We start from the raw sequence: 20,291 nt of genomic DNA on the forward strand, positions 1-20,291 counted from the left end.
TAACTGATGGTTGGTGCCAGTCAACGATGTCCAAAATGAGCATTAAAAGTAAGAAAACTCAAAATTGCAAAAAAAAAATGTGACCGGTGGGGGCGAAGTGAGGAGAAGGTAAATTTGCATCTAACAACTCCGCCTCTCAAAACTAGTCGTTTTGAAAGGTAGCAAAAATATGGCTTACAAAAAACTCTTCCAAGCACTTATTTAAACTGTCAAATTTCAGCATCAAGGCGGGATTTCGACTGACACACCTCCGAAACGTATTCCAAATTGAAAAATAATATACTACAGGACCTTTATAAAAAGAAAAAGTGCCCATGGCGGTGATTTTCTGGTTGGCGCAAACTTCCATTCATTTCGGTATGGCCGTCAGCCAAGAAGGAGCCATCGGCAGCAATAGCAGGCAGTGAGTGACAGGTGTTTAAGGCTGATTGCTGCACCACTTACTGATGTTCTCGGTGGGCACTTTGACAATAGCCGGCTCGATCAGGTTCTCGGCAAGGACAAACGCCCCTTCCTCCAGGGTATCCAGTAACATTGTGGCGGCGTGCGTTTGTTCCGTGGAATTCATGTCTTTCCAGGACTTCAGAGCTTCCGGCCTCAGGAGGTTGTCAACGGTGTCCACAATCGCCTGTATCCATGGAGACAAGTGAAATGTCAGACCGCACATTCCCGGCATCGTAACTCCAGGATTTAATAACGCAGAAAGGCAGGGAGGGACGGGGGGAATTTGTTGAATGATAAAAAGGGCATGCATTGCCTACAGTGACAGCTAAAATGGATGTATCGACAACACTGCAACTGAAGCAATGAAGAGGGTTAAGGGGAGTCCAGTAACTGAAATAATCGTATGCAGGACTGTCGGGAAAGTAGAAAGATGCTTTTTAATTTTCTAATTAGTTTGTGAAATACTTAAGAGCTGAACAACAAAATAACAATGTTTTTTCCGCTGTTGTGAGCAGGTAGTCATGTGAAAAAAATGAGGTGCAGTTGTTATATTCCTGAACCGCTGCATACAAAATGTTGAACATTTTACAAAACATCCATTCATTTAGTTTAGATAATTATGAGTCATGTATTGGAATATGGGATCCATTATTTAAATTTGTTTTAACTATTAAATGAACCTAAAATATGACTTATTTTATCTTTGTGGAAAATATTGGACACAATGTGTTGTCAAACCAATGAGATGTGATGCAAGTGTAAGCCACTGTGACACTATTGTTCATTTTTTAAATGTTTTTATTTAATTTTTTATAAATGGCTGTGATGATAATGTAAATGAGGTATTTCTAATCACTGCTATGTTGGAATTCGTATGAATATTGATACTGTTGTTGATATCATTAATTTTTGTTTGACTACTTTTGGATTGTTTTGTGTGTCTTCTCAATTGCTCTGTTGATTGCTATTCTGAATGTTGCTGGGTTGTTTGGTTTTGGAATTGGAATTGTATTATTATGGTATTATTGTGTATTATTTTGTTGGACTGATTAATAAAAAAATAAAAAAAATAAAGACATGTATCCTAACTGTGCTGCTGGTGATATTTTTCTGACATTTTCACGACACTGTGGCACTTTTAATCAACCCTTTTAGTCGTATCAATGAAATTTCTCACAGAGCTCAATGTGCTCTACAAAAACACCCACTGCAACTTTATGGTGTTCAGTCAAACTACCGTCAAATTTATTACTCACTTTGAAGGAGATTTATAATGAATTTGCTCTCTTTTGACAATAAATGTTGGTACATCGTTGGATACTCGTGTTCAACAATGTCAAAGCATCAAATCATAAGGTTCATGCATTTTGGCGTGAGCTTGCATGCACTTTTAGATGCCACTGGGTTATGCAGTCCAACTACGTCATGACGTCACTGCAAGGTGGAAGCACTTATTTAGACATTACATTCGGCTCTCAGTCAGAGAGGGAGAAGCTTCTCCCCACTACTTCAGGTATGAGGTAACAGAAAAGAAAAAGTAAGATAAAGTCATATTTTCATCTAAATGTGGCATGTGCATTCTACCACAGACCTGCGACATGCAGTGACGTTATTGCTGCTAAAATCTGACTTTTTATGCAGCTCAGAATCGATCGCCGAGTGTGCAGGTGTACCCAAAGTTTTGACCGAGTGGATCATTATGTTTATGAAGTGTATTTTTTGACCTGGGGAAAAAAAATGGCGGTGACAACTTCAAGATATATAGTACAGGCCAAAAGTTTAGACACACCTTCTTCTTTATTTTCATGACTATTTAAATTGTAGATTGACACTGAAGGCATCAAAACTATGAATGAACAAATGTGGAGTTATGTACTTAACAAAAAAAGGTGAAATAACTGAAAACATGTTTTATATTCTAGTTTCTTCAAAATAGCCATCCTTTGTTGTGATTACTGCTTTGCACACTCTTGGCATTCTCTCAATGAGCTTCAAGAGGTAGTCACCTGAAATGGATTTCACTTCAAAGGTGTGCCTTATCAGGGTTGATTAGTGGAATTTCTTGCTTTATCAATGGGGTTGGGACCATCAGTTGTGTTTTGAATGGAAAAGTGTGTCCAAACTTTTGGCTTGTACTGTATATTTAAACAGTGTATATTCTCAAAAGATATATGATAGGGGTGTAACAATTGATAGATACATCGATAGATTGATTAATATTCCTAAATTTCAAGTATATCGATCTATGCTCGGCAACTTTGCCTTCCAAGAGATAGTTATCGATCAAAGATTGTTTTAAAAGGTAATCGATCAATTTGATTGATATCAGAAAATGGAAAACATTGGATTTAAGAATGATAGACTATATATGAAGTTTAGCACTAATAATAAAGATTTTAAACGTTAAGTCTATTTTCTCCTCTGTGGCGTCATCAAAACAAAAATGCCAGATATCTACGGTGGTCGAGGAAGGTCATAACAAATGCAAACGCCACAAGACAATAATGTAACATCTGTGACATGTGTGTCTGTGTAGGGATGATGTTTGATAAGAAATGATCGATTTCGAGCCTATTATCGAATCCTCTTATCGAACCGATTCCTTATCGATTCTCTTATCGAGTCCAGATAGGTTGTTGTAAATGGAAAAAAACACACAATATTTGGTTTAACAAAAGCTCACTTTTATTATATAAGAAAAAAATGCAATCTAATAAATAAATAAATATTGACTGTTGTTACCCAAAGTATATTAAGTGGGATTTTTCAGAAAAACAAATATATATAGTAACACAAAAACAACCTGTCTCTGCGATCACTATAGGTGTATAAATAATAATATAGTGTTAAATAAAATCAGTCCCTTGGGCACAAAACTGAAAATAATACAGCTTTCCAAAAAGTGCAATTCTGCTGCTATTTGACATAACTGTTTGTTATGATGCTTTGACATTTTTGCACTTTGTTTCTTTATTGAAAGAAAATTCTATGAAGAGAAAAGTTATTTGCAAATGTGGATACAATGCTAAAAAATGAAAAGTTAAAGCTAAAAAAAGAAATACACTTTGAGTTAACATTATTTCCTTATAGGGGGAAATATGTTATGAGCTAGGGAATATAACAAATACACTACCCAGCATGCAACGGGAGTGACGAGCATGCGCGGTAGCCCCGAAAAGTGTTGTTGCTTATGTCACCCGGCAGCTAAGAATGAGCACGCTGTGAAAGTAAACGTCAAGAACTCAGCCAACACGCCTCGTCTGCATTATTTATAATTAGACAGACACCACATAGACAGTGTGATTTTGTTTTGTTTACAAGGAAAGAAAAACGAAAGTTAAAAAAGGGAGATGTCATACATGTATGTGCTGCGGTTGCTTTAAGAACGTTGTGACAGCTGCCGTAAAGGAGGTGCGTTGATAGCCTGGTTGCTATGTTTCCGGTTGGTCGTAAAAGTGTTGGTCATGTGTTTGTACCCTGCTCAAATCTCTCAGTAAAATTATTCATTGGATTATACCTTTTGTTTTGAACTTTATTACACCTTGGAGCGCTTTTTCCCGTCCATTTTTTTCCTGCTTTCGCTATCTGCGCCTAATGACTGAGCTACGTGACGCCATTTCTTGAGATGTCCCACGGGGCATTTCTGGTCGGGACGGGATTCGTTCCCAGGGATTCGAATAAAGAACTAACTCTTTTTCTTTACTATAGTTGTCTCGATAACGGGTACCGGTTCTCAAAAAGGGATTCGAGTCCGAGGACTCGGTTCTTTTCTTATCGAACAACCGAGAAAACCGGTTTCGAGTATCATCCTTATGTCTGTGTGCCTTTAAGAGGTGGTGCTGTTGTGTGTGACGTGTGCCAGAGTGGCAGCATGACTCGCAGACACACATTTCAATATCATAACTTTCAGCTACAGCACCATTGCAAAAGCCACAACAAATACAAACGTCACAACACATAGAGCAACAACTTTAAACCACACAATGGAAGTGACAGCGGTGCAAGTTACGGCGACGCACTGATTCCCGGAACACAAGGAGAAATCCTTTCATGAGAAATAAATAAATACAAAAGATGGATGAAGGAGGCTATGGAAAGCGACGGACCATCAACAGGGATGAGGGGGCATACATGTTTCCTCACACCTGGAACGCTGTCCGTCATCGGCGATGCCAGAGCGAAGAACAGATACTGTATGGCCGAGTCAGGTAACATTATTTAGCAGATCAATCTACTCTTAAAATGTTGGTTACTGTACTATTATTGAAAATTGTTATTTCAACCTATAGTGTTGTTTGCGCTCTATTCAAGTAAGATGTGAATGAATTGGCCATTAATTGTTGTTTACTTTGTTGTTTGTCTCCATAATTAATTTATACTTCCTACTATCCTAATAAACATTCTCAAGTAAGAATACTACGGTATACCTTACAAGAAATAACAGGATACTAGGAAACTTCACCAGCAGTGTCTAATATCCAGTATTTATTTCACAGTCACACTGCTGAATTAGTTTTTCTAAAAAGTTGCTGAATCAATTTCAACTCACTGAACTGTTTGGTATTATATCGTTCTTAAAATAATAAAATCGTCCCTGAATCATATCGGCAATCACAAATATCTAATCCGATTCGAATTGTTGTTAAAACAAATCGTTACATCCCTAATAAATGATGATTGTTTATAGATTAAAAACATCAGTAGTCCCCTTTAAATGGAAGATTGGTTGAAAAACATGGCCACCATTAAAAGGGAACTGCACTTTTTGGGGGAATTTTGCCTATCGTTCGTTAAGCAAAATGCATTTTGCAAGGGCATGGGCAGGACTTAGCAGTTAGTTTTCCATCATTAAATCTTTTTCTGAGAATATCAGTAGTACACATATGCTAGCATGACTTACAAAGCCTTTTGACAACAACCATCGGGGCACCGCAATGGCTGTACATTCCAAAATAACAATCTTGTGCTCGCCACAACCTTGCAAGCAATTTTCCTTCAGGAAGGAGGGCATTATCGCCAAATCCAAAGTGGTAGTCTGACTGAGGCAATACAAAAAAAAAAAAAAAGGTTTGTTTTCAATGTCAATCCTTTCATTTCCTGCTTTGTGATAAGATGGAAGTAAGCAAAACATTCCACGCTAGTATCATATGCTGATAAAACAGCTTTGACCCAGCAAGGCTTGAGTTCACAACTACTCCTCGGTCCCGCTAGGTCACACATTCCTGAATCCGGAGTATCTCGGAGTGGCGATTAATCCTGCAGCGACAATTTAACCCTAGGTGCCATTAGCCACGGCAAGCGCCACAACAATAACAGTAATTAACCACGCCGTGGCCCTGCTCATGATAACAATTAGTCACAGCTGTGATTATTCAAAACACTTAAATGACCACACGCCGCCGTCTGCCTGGAATAGCGAGGCAGCTGATCGAGCAATAATGATTAATCGATCGCTTCATATTAACGACAGCCACTGACCTTGAAGGCTTTCCACCGGCGCTAACTTGTTTTAATGTGTGTGTGGAGGACAGTTGGAGTAGGAGATGTTACAACCAGGAGGATTTATGCCTCCTCCCTTTGACCGATGATCCATCCTCAAGGGTAACGTGAAATCCACACCAATAATGGAAAAAAAGGAGCACGGGCAAAGACTGCGATGTGATTGAATTCCTTCTGATTGTCACCTGAGTGACACTTTCATCAGAGGCATAAAGCGGAATATTTGCTCCCTACAGTTGTGGAGTGGCATTTACGAATACAGCCAAACTAAATCTGTCCGACTTTGGTGGATTTTGTCATTTTCTAATAGAAAATTGGAAATACCGTATTGATGTAGATAAATGTATGAACTAAAAAAGCACTCAGAGCGGATAACTTCCATTTTAAAAAAAATAAATCATGAATCCAAACAGTGATATAGATCACTCACAAAATCTAATGACTTGTTCCTTATCCCATTTCTGACATATGCTGAAAGTTTAATCAAAATATGCCGATAACTTCTTGAGTTATTTATAGCGGAATGAAACAAACGGCGTGAACCCGCTTGTCAGTCATCTATTGTCTTTGTCTCTGTGGGTGCAAGCGGGTCCACAAACTTACATGTACAGGCATATAGAAGTTGAAGCTTGTAACGTAAACATAAGGTAATTTAGTAGAAATTATCCTAATCAGACTTAAAATGTAACCAGTTGTTCCTTATCCCAATTCGGACATTTCCTGAAAGTTTTGTGAAAATCCCCTCATAACTTTTTGAGTTCTCTTGCTAACTAGCTAGAAAACTGGCTAACTGACAAACCCCTATGATCGCATAGCATAAAAAGACTTTGTCGAGAGCAGCAGTTCTCAACTGGTGGGTATTTCTCTTTAAAAGATTCATTCGAACGAGTAACGCTCCTTTAAGGGAACGACAAAAAGTATTTCACAGTTGTGAGCTATTCTTACTTGTGCATCTCAATAAATAAGAATATAGAGCAAAAGTTTTACGATGTCAAGAGTTCAATTAACACAAGCAATTGAAGGCTCGGGAAGTGTTTGCAGTTTGTATATCAATTAGAGCTTACACAGGTAGTTTTCATTACTTAATTTTTTGACAATTTATTAACTTTATGGGATGTGAATCTTACAACTCACAATGTGATTCCGATTCTTGGGGTGACAATGCGATTCAGGTACCATGTGTGACATTTTCCAACATGTGACGTCAGCAAATATATATATTATAATATATGGTAGAGGTTTACCCTAAGAGTTATGCGGGAAACCGCTATTGTAATCAATAAGCTACTTCATTTTCTCTATCATCTTGTTGTGGGGCAGACTGGCTCGTACATGCACATGCACCCCCTCCACTGTTGCCATTTTTAATAAAACTAGCATAGAGTTCTAAGCTATATCTGTCAGTAGCCTCCATATGAAAGCACTAAAAACTACAACATGGCTGACAGGAAGAGGAAGCAGTCGAAGTGGAGGCTTGTAAAAAAGACCGCCAACAAAACGGTTCATCTTGAAGAGACGGTCAGAAAGCGGTTTAAGATGGTATATAAAACATGATCCATGCAAGATTTTTTGACCAAAGAACCACCATTACATGTTGTGTAGACCACAAGGAAGTGTTTTATGCCCCCAACCTCCTTTTAGGGGAAATGGTGGTTCCCACAGCCAATCCAGTTGAGACAAACTGGTCTAGAGATTTGTTCAGTAGTACCTCAGTTTTAATACGCACTAGTTCTCGATAAAAAATGTCACCTCAGTTATCTTTCGGCCGAACATTGCGGGTAACAAGTATTTGGTTTGCACAATAAATACATCAAGTGCCCAAACAAAGAATCCCATGCACTCTCTTTTTGATATGCCTGCAAAATAAGTCAAAGAAAGAAATAAAGCGGCGACTGCTCGCACTTTTCTCACAAAGATGTGAGAAACACTCTATAATTAAGGAAATAACTCAAAGCAAAGTACTCCCCAAATTCCTCTCATCCACGTCTTTGCTTACAAGAGTATTCGATAAAGGTAAAAGTGATGTTCAATTTAATTAATCCAGCCAGCAATAGATTGTAGTCTTGCCAAACGAGATTGAATGTCAGAGATTTAAGGCACTTTCTGTGTTAGCCCAATTTGCACATTCTAAGTTATACTTACACGGAAATCTGACATATATTACTTAAAATAGGCAAAGCAATCTGCCAACAGAACAAGACCAATTTTCTTAATAGGTAAGTTATAAATATCGGATCAGTTTTTGTGTCATGCGTTGGCGTTGTTCGCCACATTAACGATAGCCCACTCAAGAAAATGAGCTCTAAATGTCTGGGGATGATACTGACAAAAGTAGAACGGAACATTAATGGGTTCCGAAATTAAACCCAGAGATAAAGTGTAAGTATAAAAGGGGGGTGGGGGGGCTATGAGGAGAAAAGGCCGATGAGAAATGATATAATGTAAGCAAGTGAGCACAATGCCACTTTGATCACACTTGTGGCTTACAGGGAGGTGCAATTACAACCGTGGGAAGGCAATTATTCACACAATGTATAAAGAGGCGAGAAGAGAGAAGACAGGGTGAGAAGTAGAGTGTGTGGAGGAGAGGGTGGTGAAAGAACGATGCTTGAGTGATAACATTGGAGGAGGACAAAGATGGGAGAGATACTGATGGAAGGAGTTCATGAGGAGGCAGCCAAGCACATACAGAGAACAACAGTCAACGACATCATTTTGTTGCTGCATGCTGCTAAGCAAGGGACCGGGTCAAAAAAATTATAATAAAACCATAATGTAGAGGCTATCTGATGTACCTTCATGTACGCCCTGCATGTCTTCTCTCGCTTTTTAAGCTTTTGGCAGAAAAAAGGGGGTGAGAAACAGGAAAGCGGTAAATAACCAGGCCACTTACCAATAAATTACTTGTGCTAATGGGGTGGGGGGAGGAAGAGTAAATTTCATGTGGAAATGACGCAATACTCCTCAAAGCAGATATACCGGTAAGAAGAATTAAAAAAAAACTGCTGAGACAAGGTTTTCTCCCCATTAGTGAGGCTTTACCATTACAGAAGCCAGATGAAGATAAACAATGTGCCGTGAGGTCATTTATATGTTCTGCCAAGGAGGGAAGAAGACGCTACAAACTCCTTTGTTGCTCTCTTGGCACTTAAATGACTCCTTTGCTTTTCCTAATTAAGTCAAACTGTAGGAAAAAGTACATGCTGTACTCTCAGAACAAATACATGCAAATGTTCTTTTTGGAGTGTTTAAGGCTGATAAGTTGAAGTTCTGTAGGTACACTACAGTAATATTACAAGCACCTTATAGTAGGATTAATTCTCACAATTGTAATAAATTGAAACCAGCAATGATGACGATACACCTAAAATTGCAAAACAACAGAGATTATGCATTTATATCCCTTGCATTGTAGCAATAGTAACAACACATATAAACAAAATACATAATTTTCTTTAAAGGCAGTGCATAAAGTAGCATTTCAGTTGGACATAACTGTAACTATGCACAAAACATCAAAAAGTATTATTTTTAGTGAGTAATCTATGATAAAAGTGTATTTTAAGAGAATATGTATTATATAAAATCAAACAAAAATGTTTACACCCAAACTAAATATACTAGGTACAATAAGGAAATGATGGGGAATATAATGTAACAAAATAGAACAGCAGAAATGTTTATTCAGCAATGGACGTAAGGGACAACAATTATTTAGGTTTCATTTTACTGTATTTTTTAATCCTTATTTTTATGAATATAAAGCATTTAAAAATAAATTTTAATATAAAAAAAAATATATATGTTTCGTATACAGTATTTGTATGATGAATGAGGTTTAGAGTCAAACTAAATTTACTAAGCAAAATTAGTCATTAATAATGGAACAATATTAATGATTCAGATTTTCATTTTATTGTATTTTCTATCAATATTTTTATTCATAAACGTTATGAATATATTTTAAACATTTAAAAAACATTATTATCATTCTTATATTTTCATAAATGATACCAGTGTAATACATATATTTTTTTATTTTTTTTCTTGACCGATTGGCCAGGCAAAGTCCCAATGATGACAAATAAAATAAAAAGGGGGTTGTCAGTTAATCACAGAAAAAAAACCAATGAAGGCTTTGAAATTTCCCCATCCATCCATTTTCTACCGCTTATTCCCTTCGGGGTCGCGGGGGGCGCTGGAGCCTATCTCAGCTACAATCGGGCGGAAGGCGGGGTACACCCTGGACAAGTCGACACCTCATCGCAGGGCCAACACAGATAGACAGACAACATTCACACTCACATTTACACACTAGGGCCAATTTAGTGTTGCCAATCAACCTATCCCCAGGTGCATGTCTTTGGAGGTGGGAGGAAGCCGGAGTAACTGGAGGGAACCCACGCACTCACGGGGAGAACATGCAAACTCCACACAGAAGGATCCCGAGCTTGTATAAAACAAAAATGTATATTTTTAAATATTTGTTCTATTATTTATTTGTATTTTTTTCATAACTTTAAAAAATTTGAACTTTAATTTATTTTGTATTATATTACTGTATTTCTAACACGGTCACGCCAATGTATAAATTGTTTTTCATTCTATTGAAGTACAACTTTTTGAAAAGACTTTGTTGAACTGTCAGGAGATGCAGGGAGTTGGCGTTGCTCCTCACTTGACTTCAGCTAAGCGCTAGTCACTGTCACAGCTCTAAAAAGCGAGTATGGAGTGACGCTGGCTGTGTTCCATTCCCAGGGTGGAATGACATCCCTCAGGACCAGACCTTGCTCCCTCCACCCCACACTGTTATTAATCAAGTGTGTGTTTGCATGTAAACGAGGGCACGCGCCACCTTGTGTCTGTGGATTTATCGCCCCTGCTGTCCTGCTGATGAATGCCTTGAGCGCGATCAGACTCGGGGGTGAAAGAGGTTACAAAGCTGAGGTTACAACGGGCCCAAAAAGGACATTTTACAGTACCTTGTTGAAGCTGCGTCCAGCTGAGTCCTTCTCGCTGGGACGAAGTGCCTGCAGCTGAGCGTCCAAGATGTCCACGAGCTGCTCCATGAGGCGCACCGACGAGCTAACGTCGCCGGCGAAAACCGGGCCTTGTGTGTGGTGGGCCAGCTCGTTCGCTAGATTGGCCGCGTTTTCGCCGCTTCGGATCTGGCAAAGGGAGCGAGGACGTGTGAGTGAGTGAACAGCATCATGGGCAGAATTGATGTCATTACGAGGCGTGCGTGTGTTCCCTCGTTGTGTTACTTCTGCATACTTGTGTCCAGCGCACATGCTCATCTTCACTCAACTGCGAGTACACTAAGTTGATGCACTTTTTACATGCAACAATGCACTAAACAGCGGAAAACTGACTGGCTTGGCAATTAAAACACACTAAATGTTCCTTGTTGCTTTGTTGTCGCCATCCACAATTCATTTTTATATTTGTGCATCTGCAAAAAGCTCAAAGTTGGACTAAAGCGCTTCAAATTTTAGTTAGGCTTAGACCAGGTGTGTCAAACTAATTTTAGCTCAGGGGCCGCATGGAGGAAAATCTGTGCCCACGCGGGCCGGACTATCAAAATTATGGCATTAAAACAAAAAAATAAAGACAACTTCAGATTGTTTTCTTTGTCTTATTTTGGCCAAAAATAGAACAAACACATTCTGAAAATATTACAATAAAAATATAGAAAAAAATACCGGCAGCGGTTAAGTTTAGATCCATGAAGGAAAGAAGAGATTGAATTAATGTTTACAACTGAATACATTTACATCCATCCATCCATTTTCTAACGCTTGTCCCTTTCGGGGTCGTGGGGGGCTGCACACTGGCGGAAGGCGGAGTACACCCTGGACTAGTCACCACCTCATCACAGGGCCAACACAGAGAGACAGACAACATTCACACTCACATTCACCCACTAGGGACCATTTAGTGTTGCCATATGCATAAAAATGTGTTTTCCTTTGTATTATTATTTTTAATGAATTAATCAACGCTTATGACAACTTTTTTCCAAAACACAATATAGAATGTGTGATATAACAGGATAATGAATACATTTATAATTTGTTTTCAAAACGGTTACAAAAATTTACTGTGGGACCCCATTTTTATGATTTGATGGGGTCCCTGGGACCCCAACAAGTAATGAGTATTGGTGCATGCAAAACAGCAGCAGGCAGCTGTGGCCTGCAGGCCGGTTCTAATACTAATCAAATATCATCCCAGAGGTAATTGATTTTGACACATAGGGCATCTCCAGGTTGGGGAGGAGATCTTTCCCCAAGTGGAGGAGTTCAAGTGCCTCGGAGTCTTGTTCAAGAGTGAAGGAAGAGTGGATCGTGAGATCGGTGCGGCGTCTTCAGTAATGCGGACGCTGTATCGATCCGTTGTGGTGAAGAAGGAGCTGAGCTGGAAGGCAAAGCTCTCGATTTACCGGTCGATCTACGTTCCCATCCTCACCTATGGTCATGAGCTTTGGGTCATGACCGAAAGGACAAGATCACGGGTACAAGCGGCCGAAAGGAGTTTCCTCCGCCGCGTGGCGGGGCTCTCCCTTAGAGATAGGTTGAGAAGCTCTGCCATCCGGGGGGAGCTCAAAGTAAAGCCGCTGCTCCTCCACATCGAGAGGAGCCAGATGAGGTGGTTCAGGCATCTGGTCAGGATGCCACCCGAACGCCTCCCTAGGGAGGTGTTTCGGGCACGTCCGACCGGTAGGAGGCCACGGGGAAGACCCAGGACACGTTGGGAAGACTATCTCTCCCGGTTGGCCTGGGAATGCCTCGGGATCCCCCGGGAGGAGCTGGACGAAGTGGCTGGGGAGAGGGAAGTCTGGGCGTCCCTGCTTAGGCTGCTGCCCCCGCGACCCGACCTCGGATAAGCGGAAGAAGATGGATGGATGGGCTTAGACCAGTGGTTCTTAACCTGGGTTCGATCGAACCCTAGGGGTTCGGTGAGTCGGCCTCAGGGTTTCGGTGGAGCCTCCGCCACGGAGGCAAAGACACATCCCACTTATCGTGTAAATAAAAACTTCTCCCTATCTGCGTATTATGGATACCCCCAAACAATGTTTCCTCTAAATTTCCATCTGATTTGCAGGTTGTTTGATTGATCGATTGAAACTTTTACTAGCAGATTGCAAAGGAAGATAATACATTATATGAAACAGTACAGTTTACATAGTACAGTACATATTCCGTACAATTGACCACTAAATGGTAACACCCCAATAAGTTTTTCAACGTGTTTAAGTCGGGGTCCACGTCAATCAATTCATGGTAATGTGTGTCATTTGTTGTGAGTTCATGCACTGTGTTGGTTTTGTTCTTTGAACAAGGTGATGTTCATGCACGGTTCATTTTGTGCACCAGTAAAAAAACATAACTTTTTCTTGATTTTGAAAAAAAAAAGTTTTTCTTTTTTTACAAAAGAAGGGTTCTGTGAATGCACATATGAAACTGCTGGGGTTCGGTACCTCCAAAAAGGTTAAGAACCACTGGCTTAGACAAAATATCGCTATATCATACAGAAAGTGCAAATATGTACTCTCAAGTGGAAAACAGATTTTTCTTGGCAGTAAAAGCATGCCCAATGTTTGTTGTTGCTTTGTTGTCGCCATTCACAATTAATTTTAATGTTTTTCTCATAATCAAAACGCTCAAAGTTGGACTTTTGGACAGGTTGGAAAACTGGGTGGGGATCTCAGGCACAGTTTTAAGCTGGTTCAAGTCATATCTACAAGATAGGAACTATTTTGTTTCCATTGGTGACTTTGTATCAGAACCAACCAACGTAACGTGTGGAGTCCCCCAAGGTTCAATCTTGGGGCCGACTTTATTTAATATCTATATGCTCCCACTAGGACAAATCATGCAAAATAATAACATTGACCATCATTGCTATGCCGATGACACCCAAATCTATGTAGCGCTATCACCAAATGACTATCGCCCCATAGATCTTCTGTGCCAGTGCATTGAGCAAGTCAAACACTGGATGTGCCAAAATTTCCTACAACTAAATGAAGATAAAACTGAGATAATTGTTTTTGGTGCTAAAAAAGAAAGGTTTAAAGTCGTCCAACACCTTCAATCACTGTCCCTGAAAACCTCAAATAAAGCCAGAAATCTTGGGGTTATTTTAAATTCTGATTTACATTTCGACAGTCACATCAAATCAGTAACAAAATCGGCCTACTATCACCTCAAAAATGTAAAAAGACTTAGAGGGCTCTTGTCAGCTCAAGACTTTGAAAAACTTGTACATGCCTTTATTGCCAGTAGGCTAGACTATTGTAATGGTCTCCTTGCAGGTCTTCCCAAAAAAACTGTCAGGCAGCTACAGCTTGTTCAGAACGCTGCTGCTAGAGTTCTAACAAAGACCAAAAAATATGAGCACATTACACCAATTCTTAAATCCTTACATTGGCTCCCTGTACATCAGAGAATTGATTTCAAAATCCTCCTGCTCACATATAAATCACTACATGGTCTAGGGACGAAGTATATTACTGATATGCTCCCACTATATAAGCCCTCTAGATCACTAAGATCTTCTGAGACCAATCTGTTAGCGGTTCCAAGAGTAAACTCAAATCAAGGGAGAGCATCATTCAGTCACTATGCAACAAATAGCTGGAATAAACTTCCTGAAGATGTCAGACTTTCCCCAACTCTGACTACTTTTAAAACTAGACCGAAGACTTTTATGTTCACCTTAGCTTTCAGCTAAATCTTTTAATCTTTTAATTTTTAATTTTAATTTAATTTAATTTTGTTTTTATTTTTTTTATCTGCATTTTAATTTTGCTTTTATTTTCTTTCATTTCACTTTGTTGTCTGTGAAGCACTTTGAGTCTGCCTTGTGTATGAAAAGCGCTATACAAATAAAGTTGCCTTGCCTTGCCTTGCCTAAATCACTCCAAATTGGACATGATACAGTAAGTTACTATGTGATGTTTTTTTTTGCAAAATACAGCCTTTCAGCTAATAAACATTATCAAGTAAGCATACTAAATGTGCTTGTTGTTGCTCCAAGTTGGGCTTGAAATTAATTTCAATATGCTCTGGTATATGTACAGCTGTATCACATGTTTGGCTAACTTAAGCTAATTAGAGAAATATAACTTTAGCTAATTAGGAAAAGAAAGTATGGTAACCTTGAGGTCAGAAATGCTGTATTTTCTATTACAGCATGGCTACCATTCAGCTAAAAGTAAAAATATGTTAGGCAAATATCAAACTCTAATACACTCAATGGTGTCTTGTGGCGCGAGCTAGCAAGAAAATATGCATTCCCAAGTGGAACAGGGACTTTCCCAGGTAATTAAAGAATACTAAATGTTTGTGGTTGCTCCAAGTTAGCGCTGTCATTACTCACAATGTATTTTTATATTTTTGCCTCTGTGAGAAGTTGGACTAAAGCGCTACAAATTGGTCTAGTGGTGAATTACGACATACCCTGGACTCTGTATAGCTGTATTCTACACTGCTGTTGCTCAGCTAAGTTTAGCTTATCATGGACCCGAGGTACAGTGTCCTTAATGCATAGTTTACAGTAATAAAAGCAGTCTTTCAACTTGTGTATAATTCTTTTTACATTTGGTGTTAACAAGAAAATATGCATTATCCAGTGACGAACCGACTTTCCCAGGCAATTAAAAGGACAGCAAATGTTTGTTGTCGCTCCAAGTTAGCTTTGAAGCTGTCGTCGCCATTCACAATTTATTTGAATGTTTTGCATCTGCGAGGAGCTCTTCTAAATATGCTCTCACAAGTCAAAATGTTTTTAAGGATACAAATTGATTTGCGATATGAGTTCTATTACCCCACACTGTGCTTAAAACTGCAGTATGGAATCTTGAGCGCGGCTTCCTGTTTGATGTGTCTCCCGAAATGTCTTTTTGACAGCATAGAGGAACTCTGTCTGAACTCGCTGCATTCAGGAGGTGTTTTTATCCCCCGCCATTGCTTCCCTATAGATGCATTGCTTTGTGCATTGTTTTGTTGAAATCAAAAAGGAAAAATCACTGAAGAAATGAGCTGTCACGCTACTCCAGACTACTGAGCTGGAAGGTCCAGTGATCTGGAATCTAGGTTCCATCTCGGATGCTTAACTTTTGCATTGTGTGTGAATGGACTATAAACAGCTACTTTTTCCCTGCACTTTGTACTCTGTGGCTTATAAAACAGTGCGGCTAATTTATAGATTTTTTACGCTGATGGCCAAAATGTAAATAGTTTAAAAAAAAACAAGCAAAGACACTGAAAAGGTGTGTTATTATTTGTGCTCTGTCGCTATCTTTTGGACAAGTTCACTCACCGGAAGTGCTGCAGTGCTCTTCGTTTTAGAGCTTTTAACCAGAAGCACAAGTGACGTTCCATCTTCTAGCTGTTCATAGCGTATTTACTCCTATGGATTCTTCATTCATCACTCCAAGCAACATTTGTAAGTTTTACAATATAACTAAATTAACTAAATAACTATCCATAGTTACTAAACTGTTCCATGTGTGATGTCTGTAGGAGTGTTTTCATGCATATTTGTACGTGATATCTTAATTGAATCAAGCAAGCGTCGTTAGCATTAGCAATACACCCATTCGTCACGGTTTACCTGACAGATAAACCATGACGGATTGGTGGGTGCACTATCCACTTCAGCCACTCGATGGCACATTTCAATATCAAAAGACGAATATTAAATGTGTTTTGTAGAAATTCCAACTTTGACCACCATCAGTTACTATGAAGAGTGGTGCTTTCCATCATTTTCAGCACACTGCATTGCAAAATGAAGAATCCCCTTTTCCTCTCACACAAGATCCATCCAGGAATGGGGCCATATGAATCCCTTCTCTACTGTATATTACTAACATGTTTACAAGTGTCTGTGTTAGTATTATTAACTTTTTAACTCACATTGGCATTCTTTTTGTATTGTTTCAGTTTCACAAATTCCTCAGTAAATTCACCAAGACATCACTGTGGCGTCATTGAGTCTGTTTAGCTGATTGGAGGGCTATACATGTGTCAAAGGGCAACCACACTTGTTAATTAACTTTGCTTATCATTCTCAATCATTATAGACAAGAACAGATATGTTTTTCTTTTTTAATGCATTTTAACTCATAAATAAACGCAAGCAAAAGTCAGCTAACAATGGAGCCAAGGGGGGTTCGCTCTATTGTGTCTATATAGCGCTTTAAAAACCTCCAAAATCTTCAATCATTGTTTTATATACGCGCTGTAAGCATATATGTAATTTAGGAACAGGCCCAGTCATAATAACGCAATATGTACGTATTTTGCTCATTTTCATCATACTATGGTGTATTGATTTCACAGACGCAACAAAACTTTCACGTTTCTTATCAACAACAACACCAACGCTATTTATCATGGCAGACTTCATGAGAGCCAACAACGACTACTTTGGGTCAAATGATGATCCAGAACCTCATATTTATGAGCCTGAATATACGGAAGATGAGTGACAAGTATATCCAGCAAGTAGCAGTATTGCAAAGTGCTGAACAAGAAATACAAACTATGAACATAGTAAAACAATCACCTACTGTACAATGTCAGCACTCACTGGGATGCCGACTGATAGGATATTCATATAAAGATAGATAAAGAATTAATCATAATCCTTGAGCAGGTAAAAAAAAAAAGGTGCCGTAAACAAGCGTCTTTCTCGCCATCTCCAAGTCTTAGTTGGATGTCAAAGTTTACCAACTTCTCAGTTTAAGGCAACAACCTTCTCCTATCCAGGTGAGAGCCATAATTTATAATCTAGATCTAACTTTCAGCAACTCAGAGGCGATGTAGCAGCTCACCGGCGCAATACAGCATACAATAGTTAGCTCACTGTGTTATAAGACGCTAATACTTAATATTCAGGTCACGAGATGAAGTATTGTTGGCTCTTTTTGGATGTTTTAGAGGGCTTTATGGGCAAAATAGACGCAGTGACGTCACAAATCCGATTACCTCCATGGTTAGCTGACTTTTGCCAATGTTTATTACGAGTTTAAATGCATAAAAAAAAAAACATGTGTTCTTGTCTTACATAAGGATTGTAAATGATAGGCAAAATTCCCCCCCAAAAAGTGCAGTTCCTCTTTAAGTTTAACGGAAACAATGTTACAATTTAACCTTAAAGTAGATTTGATGTTTAAAAGTAAGATAATACTTTAAGGCTTTTTTTTTTTTTTTTTTTTAAAGAAGCATGTCTGTATTTAAAGGTTGCCCCTGCGTTGAACTTGCCAGTCGTAATGCTTACTATGTACACATCAGCAAGTTCAGATGCTATTTCCATCATGGTTTCCTTTTCCAGGATACAGCCAAGCGAGCCAGTACTTCATGTTTGGTTTCAAGCGGTGAACATGTCATTTTTTTTACAGTTATGTTTAGAAACAGTGTTTTCCGCTGCCTTTTTTTCTTCTTCTTTTTTTTACCTTTTGTGCCACTTCAGTCACCCAGTGAGAGGTGCAGTTGCTGAGGTCGGGGCCTTTGGAGCACCAGGTCCCTTCCACCGTACACAGGAAGGAGGCGACGCCTGCAGTAGCACAGAGCAAACACAGCAGTTGGAGAGAGGCCAAAGAGCGGCGTTCGGAATACCCCTGTTGATCTTTTTCATTCATGTACACCCTCCGCTGCAGGAAACTCAGCGTTACACGAAACCGGCCCTTTCCAAACATTGTTAAAACCCTCGCCAGCTTTTGTGGGGTTTACTGTGCATATGTGAAAATAATCACAGAGGGGGATTTTTGAGCAGGTTGAAGAAGGAAAACAACACTTTCCTGTGAGAATAGTAAACACTTCATGCGCTGCCTTAGAAGTGGCAATAAAACACAAGATTACTCCTAATGAATGCCTATTCACTGACAACAGCGACAACATTTGTAGTCCCATTCCCTTTTAACCCTCCTCAGTCACAACACGTCTCAATCTGGCTTTCATCCCTTCCCATGTTGCTGCTTCATAATTTGACAGCGCTGTCAGTGCCTGGGACGGGGTGCGAAGGTAACTTCTGTTTGAGTACCAATTGTCAGCTCCAGCCGCTTAATGGCCATCAGCACAGCATCCGTCCAAAGTCATGTTTGTGCAAAATGGTGGACATTCATCCGGGCCCGATATAGTATAGTAAGTAGTTAATATGACAGATTTCTGTCGAACTCGATACATATAGCACATCGTCTAACAGTCTAAAACTCTTTCCATCATGAAACCTGTTTTACATAGGGATGGCCCAATCCCGATCATGGGTTCGGATTGGGCCGACATTTGCCTTTTTCCACTGATCGGTGATCGGCAGATAAAGAGTGTTAAACTCAAAGGGAAACAACAAAAACATGTAGGGGAGAAGCAGAGAGATGCTGTGAAAGGTTTTGCAATCATTTTATTTTTCTTATTATTAATTTTTTTTGGGGGGGGATCATTTTTGTTATTGTTTAAAAACTAAGGGAGTACCGTATTTTTCGAGCTATAAGGCGCACTCAAAAATCGACAGTGTGCCTTATAACCCGGTGCGCCTAATGTACGGAAAAATTCTGGTTGTGCTTACCGACCACAAAGCAATTTTATTTGGTACACGGTGTAATGATAAGTGTGACCAGTAGATGGTAGTCACACATACGAGATACATGTAGACTGCAATATGACGCCAGTAAACAACACCAAAACTTTAAATGTCCCATTAAAATAAAGAACATTACACACAGCACTCAAAAGTCTATCAAAAGGTTTTAGTATGACTTTGAGCCGCACCGCTTGATGGATTGTTGGCCCTTTACGGCTACCGTAGTCAGAGATACAAGTATTACTATGGTATGTGTATAAGGACCACACAATGGCACCCATTAGCAGACATATGATCTGTTTCACAATATTATGCAAAACCAACTTTTCTTACCTTTTGGTACCTGCTGATGTGTATTTCAGATCTGCATAAGTCCTGAAAATGTGCGCACTGTATTCCGTGCCGATGCCGTAGTCAATAAGCTTCTTCTTTTCCTCTACATTCTTGTTATGGGGCATTCATCCTCTGCTGTTGCCATTTCTAATATAAAGTAGCGTAAAGTTCTAACGTATATCTCAATATGGTAGCGCTAAAAACTACCAGTGCAGTGAGTTTACATTATTCACCCACAGAACTTTAGTTATTAGAAAGTTCCAGTCGGACGGTTTTTCACAGGACACATTTCCAGCGTTGTTGCATTAGTGAGCCACGGATGAGGAGATGCTGCTCCGTTGTTGATTTAAGTAAAGTCTGAATGTCATTAAAACAGTTAGCTCCATCTTTTGACACTTTGACAAAAATCATAATATGACCCCGCC

At 39.3% G+C, this 20,291-nt stretch overlaps 1 protein-coding gene across 6 annotated transcripts in view; it reads right to left on the reverse strand.

Moving 5' to 3' along the window:
• LOC133630768 (adhesion G protein-coupled receptor L2-like) overlaps nt 1-20,291 on the reverse strand; it is a 245,338-nt gene that overhangs the window by 48,296 nt on the left and 176,751 nt on the right. For 4 of the 6 annotated variants that reach the window (XM_062022490.1, XM_062022488.1, XM_062022493.1 and 1 more), the window contains exons 7-10: nt 18,410-18,510; nt 10,926-11,111; nt 8,739-8,777; nt 445-628 (exon numbers count right to left, since the gene is read on the reverse strand). In XM_062022490.1, the coding sequence (XP_061878474.1) occupies nt 445-628; nt 8,739-8,777; nt 10,926-11,111; nt 18,410-18,510 (510 nt within the window). The remainder of the gene's footprint in view (nt 1-444; nt 629-8,738; nt 8,778-10,925; nt 11,112-18,409; nt 18,511-20,291) is intronic. The other 2 variants (XM_062022491.1, XM_062022489.1) reach the window with 1 other exon arrangement.

The sequence above is a fragment of the Entelurus aequoreus genome, linkage group LG16 (assembly GCF_033978785.1).
Source record: "Entelurus aequoreus isolate RoL-2023_Sb linkage group LG16, RoL_Eaeq_v1.1, whole genome shotgun sequence".
Taxonomy (NCBI): domain Eukaryota; kingdom Metazoa; phylum Chordata; class Actinopteri; order Syngnathiformes; family Syngnathidae; genus Entelurus; species Entelurus aequoreus.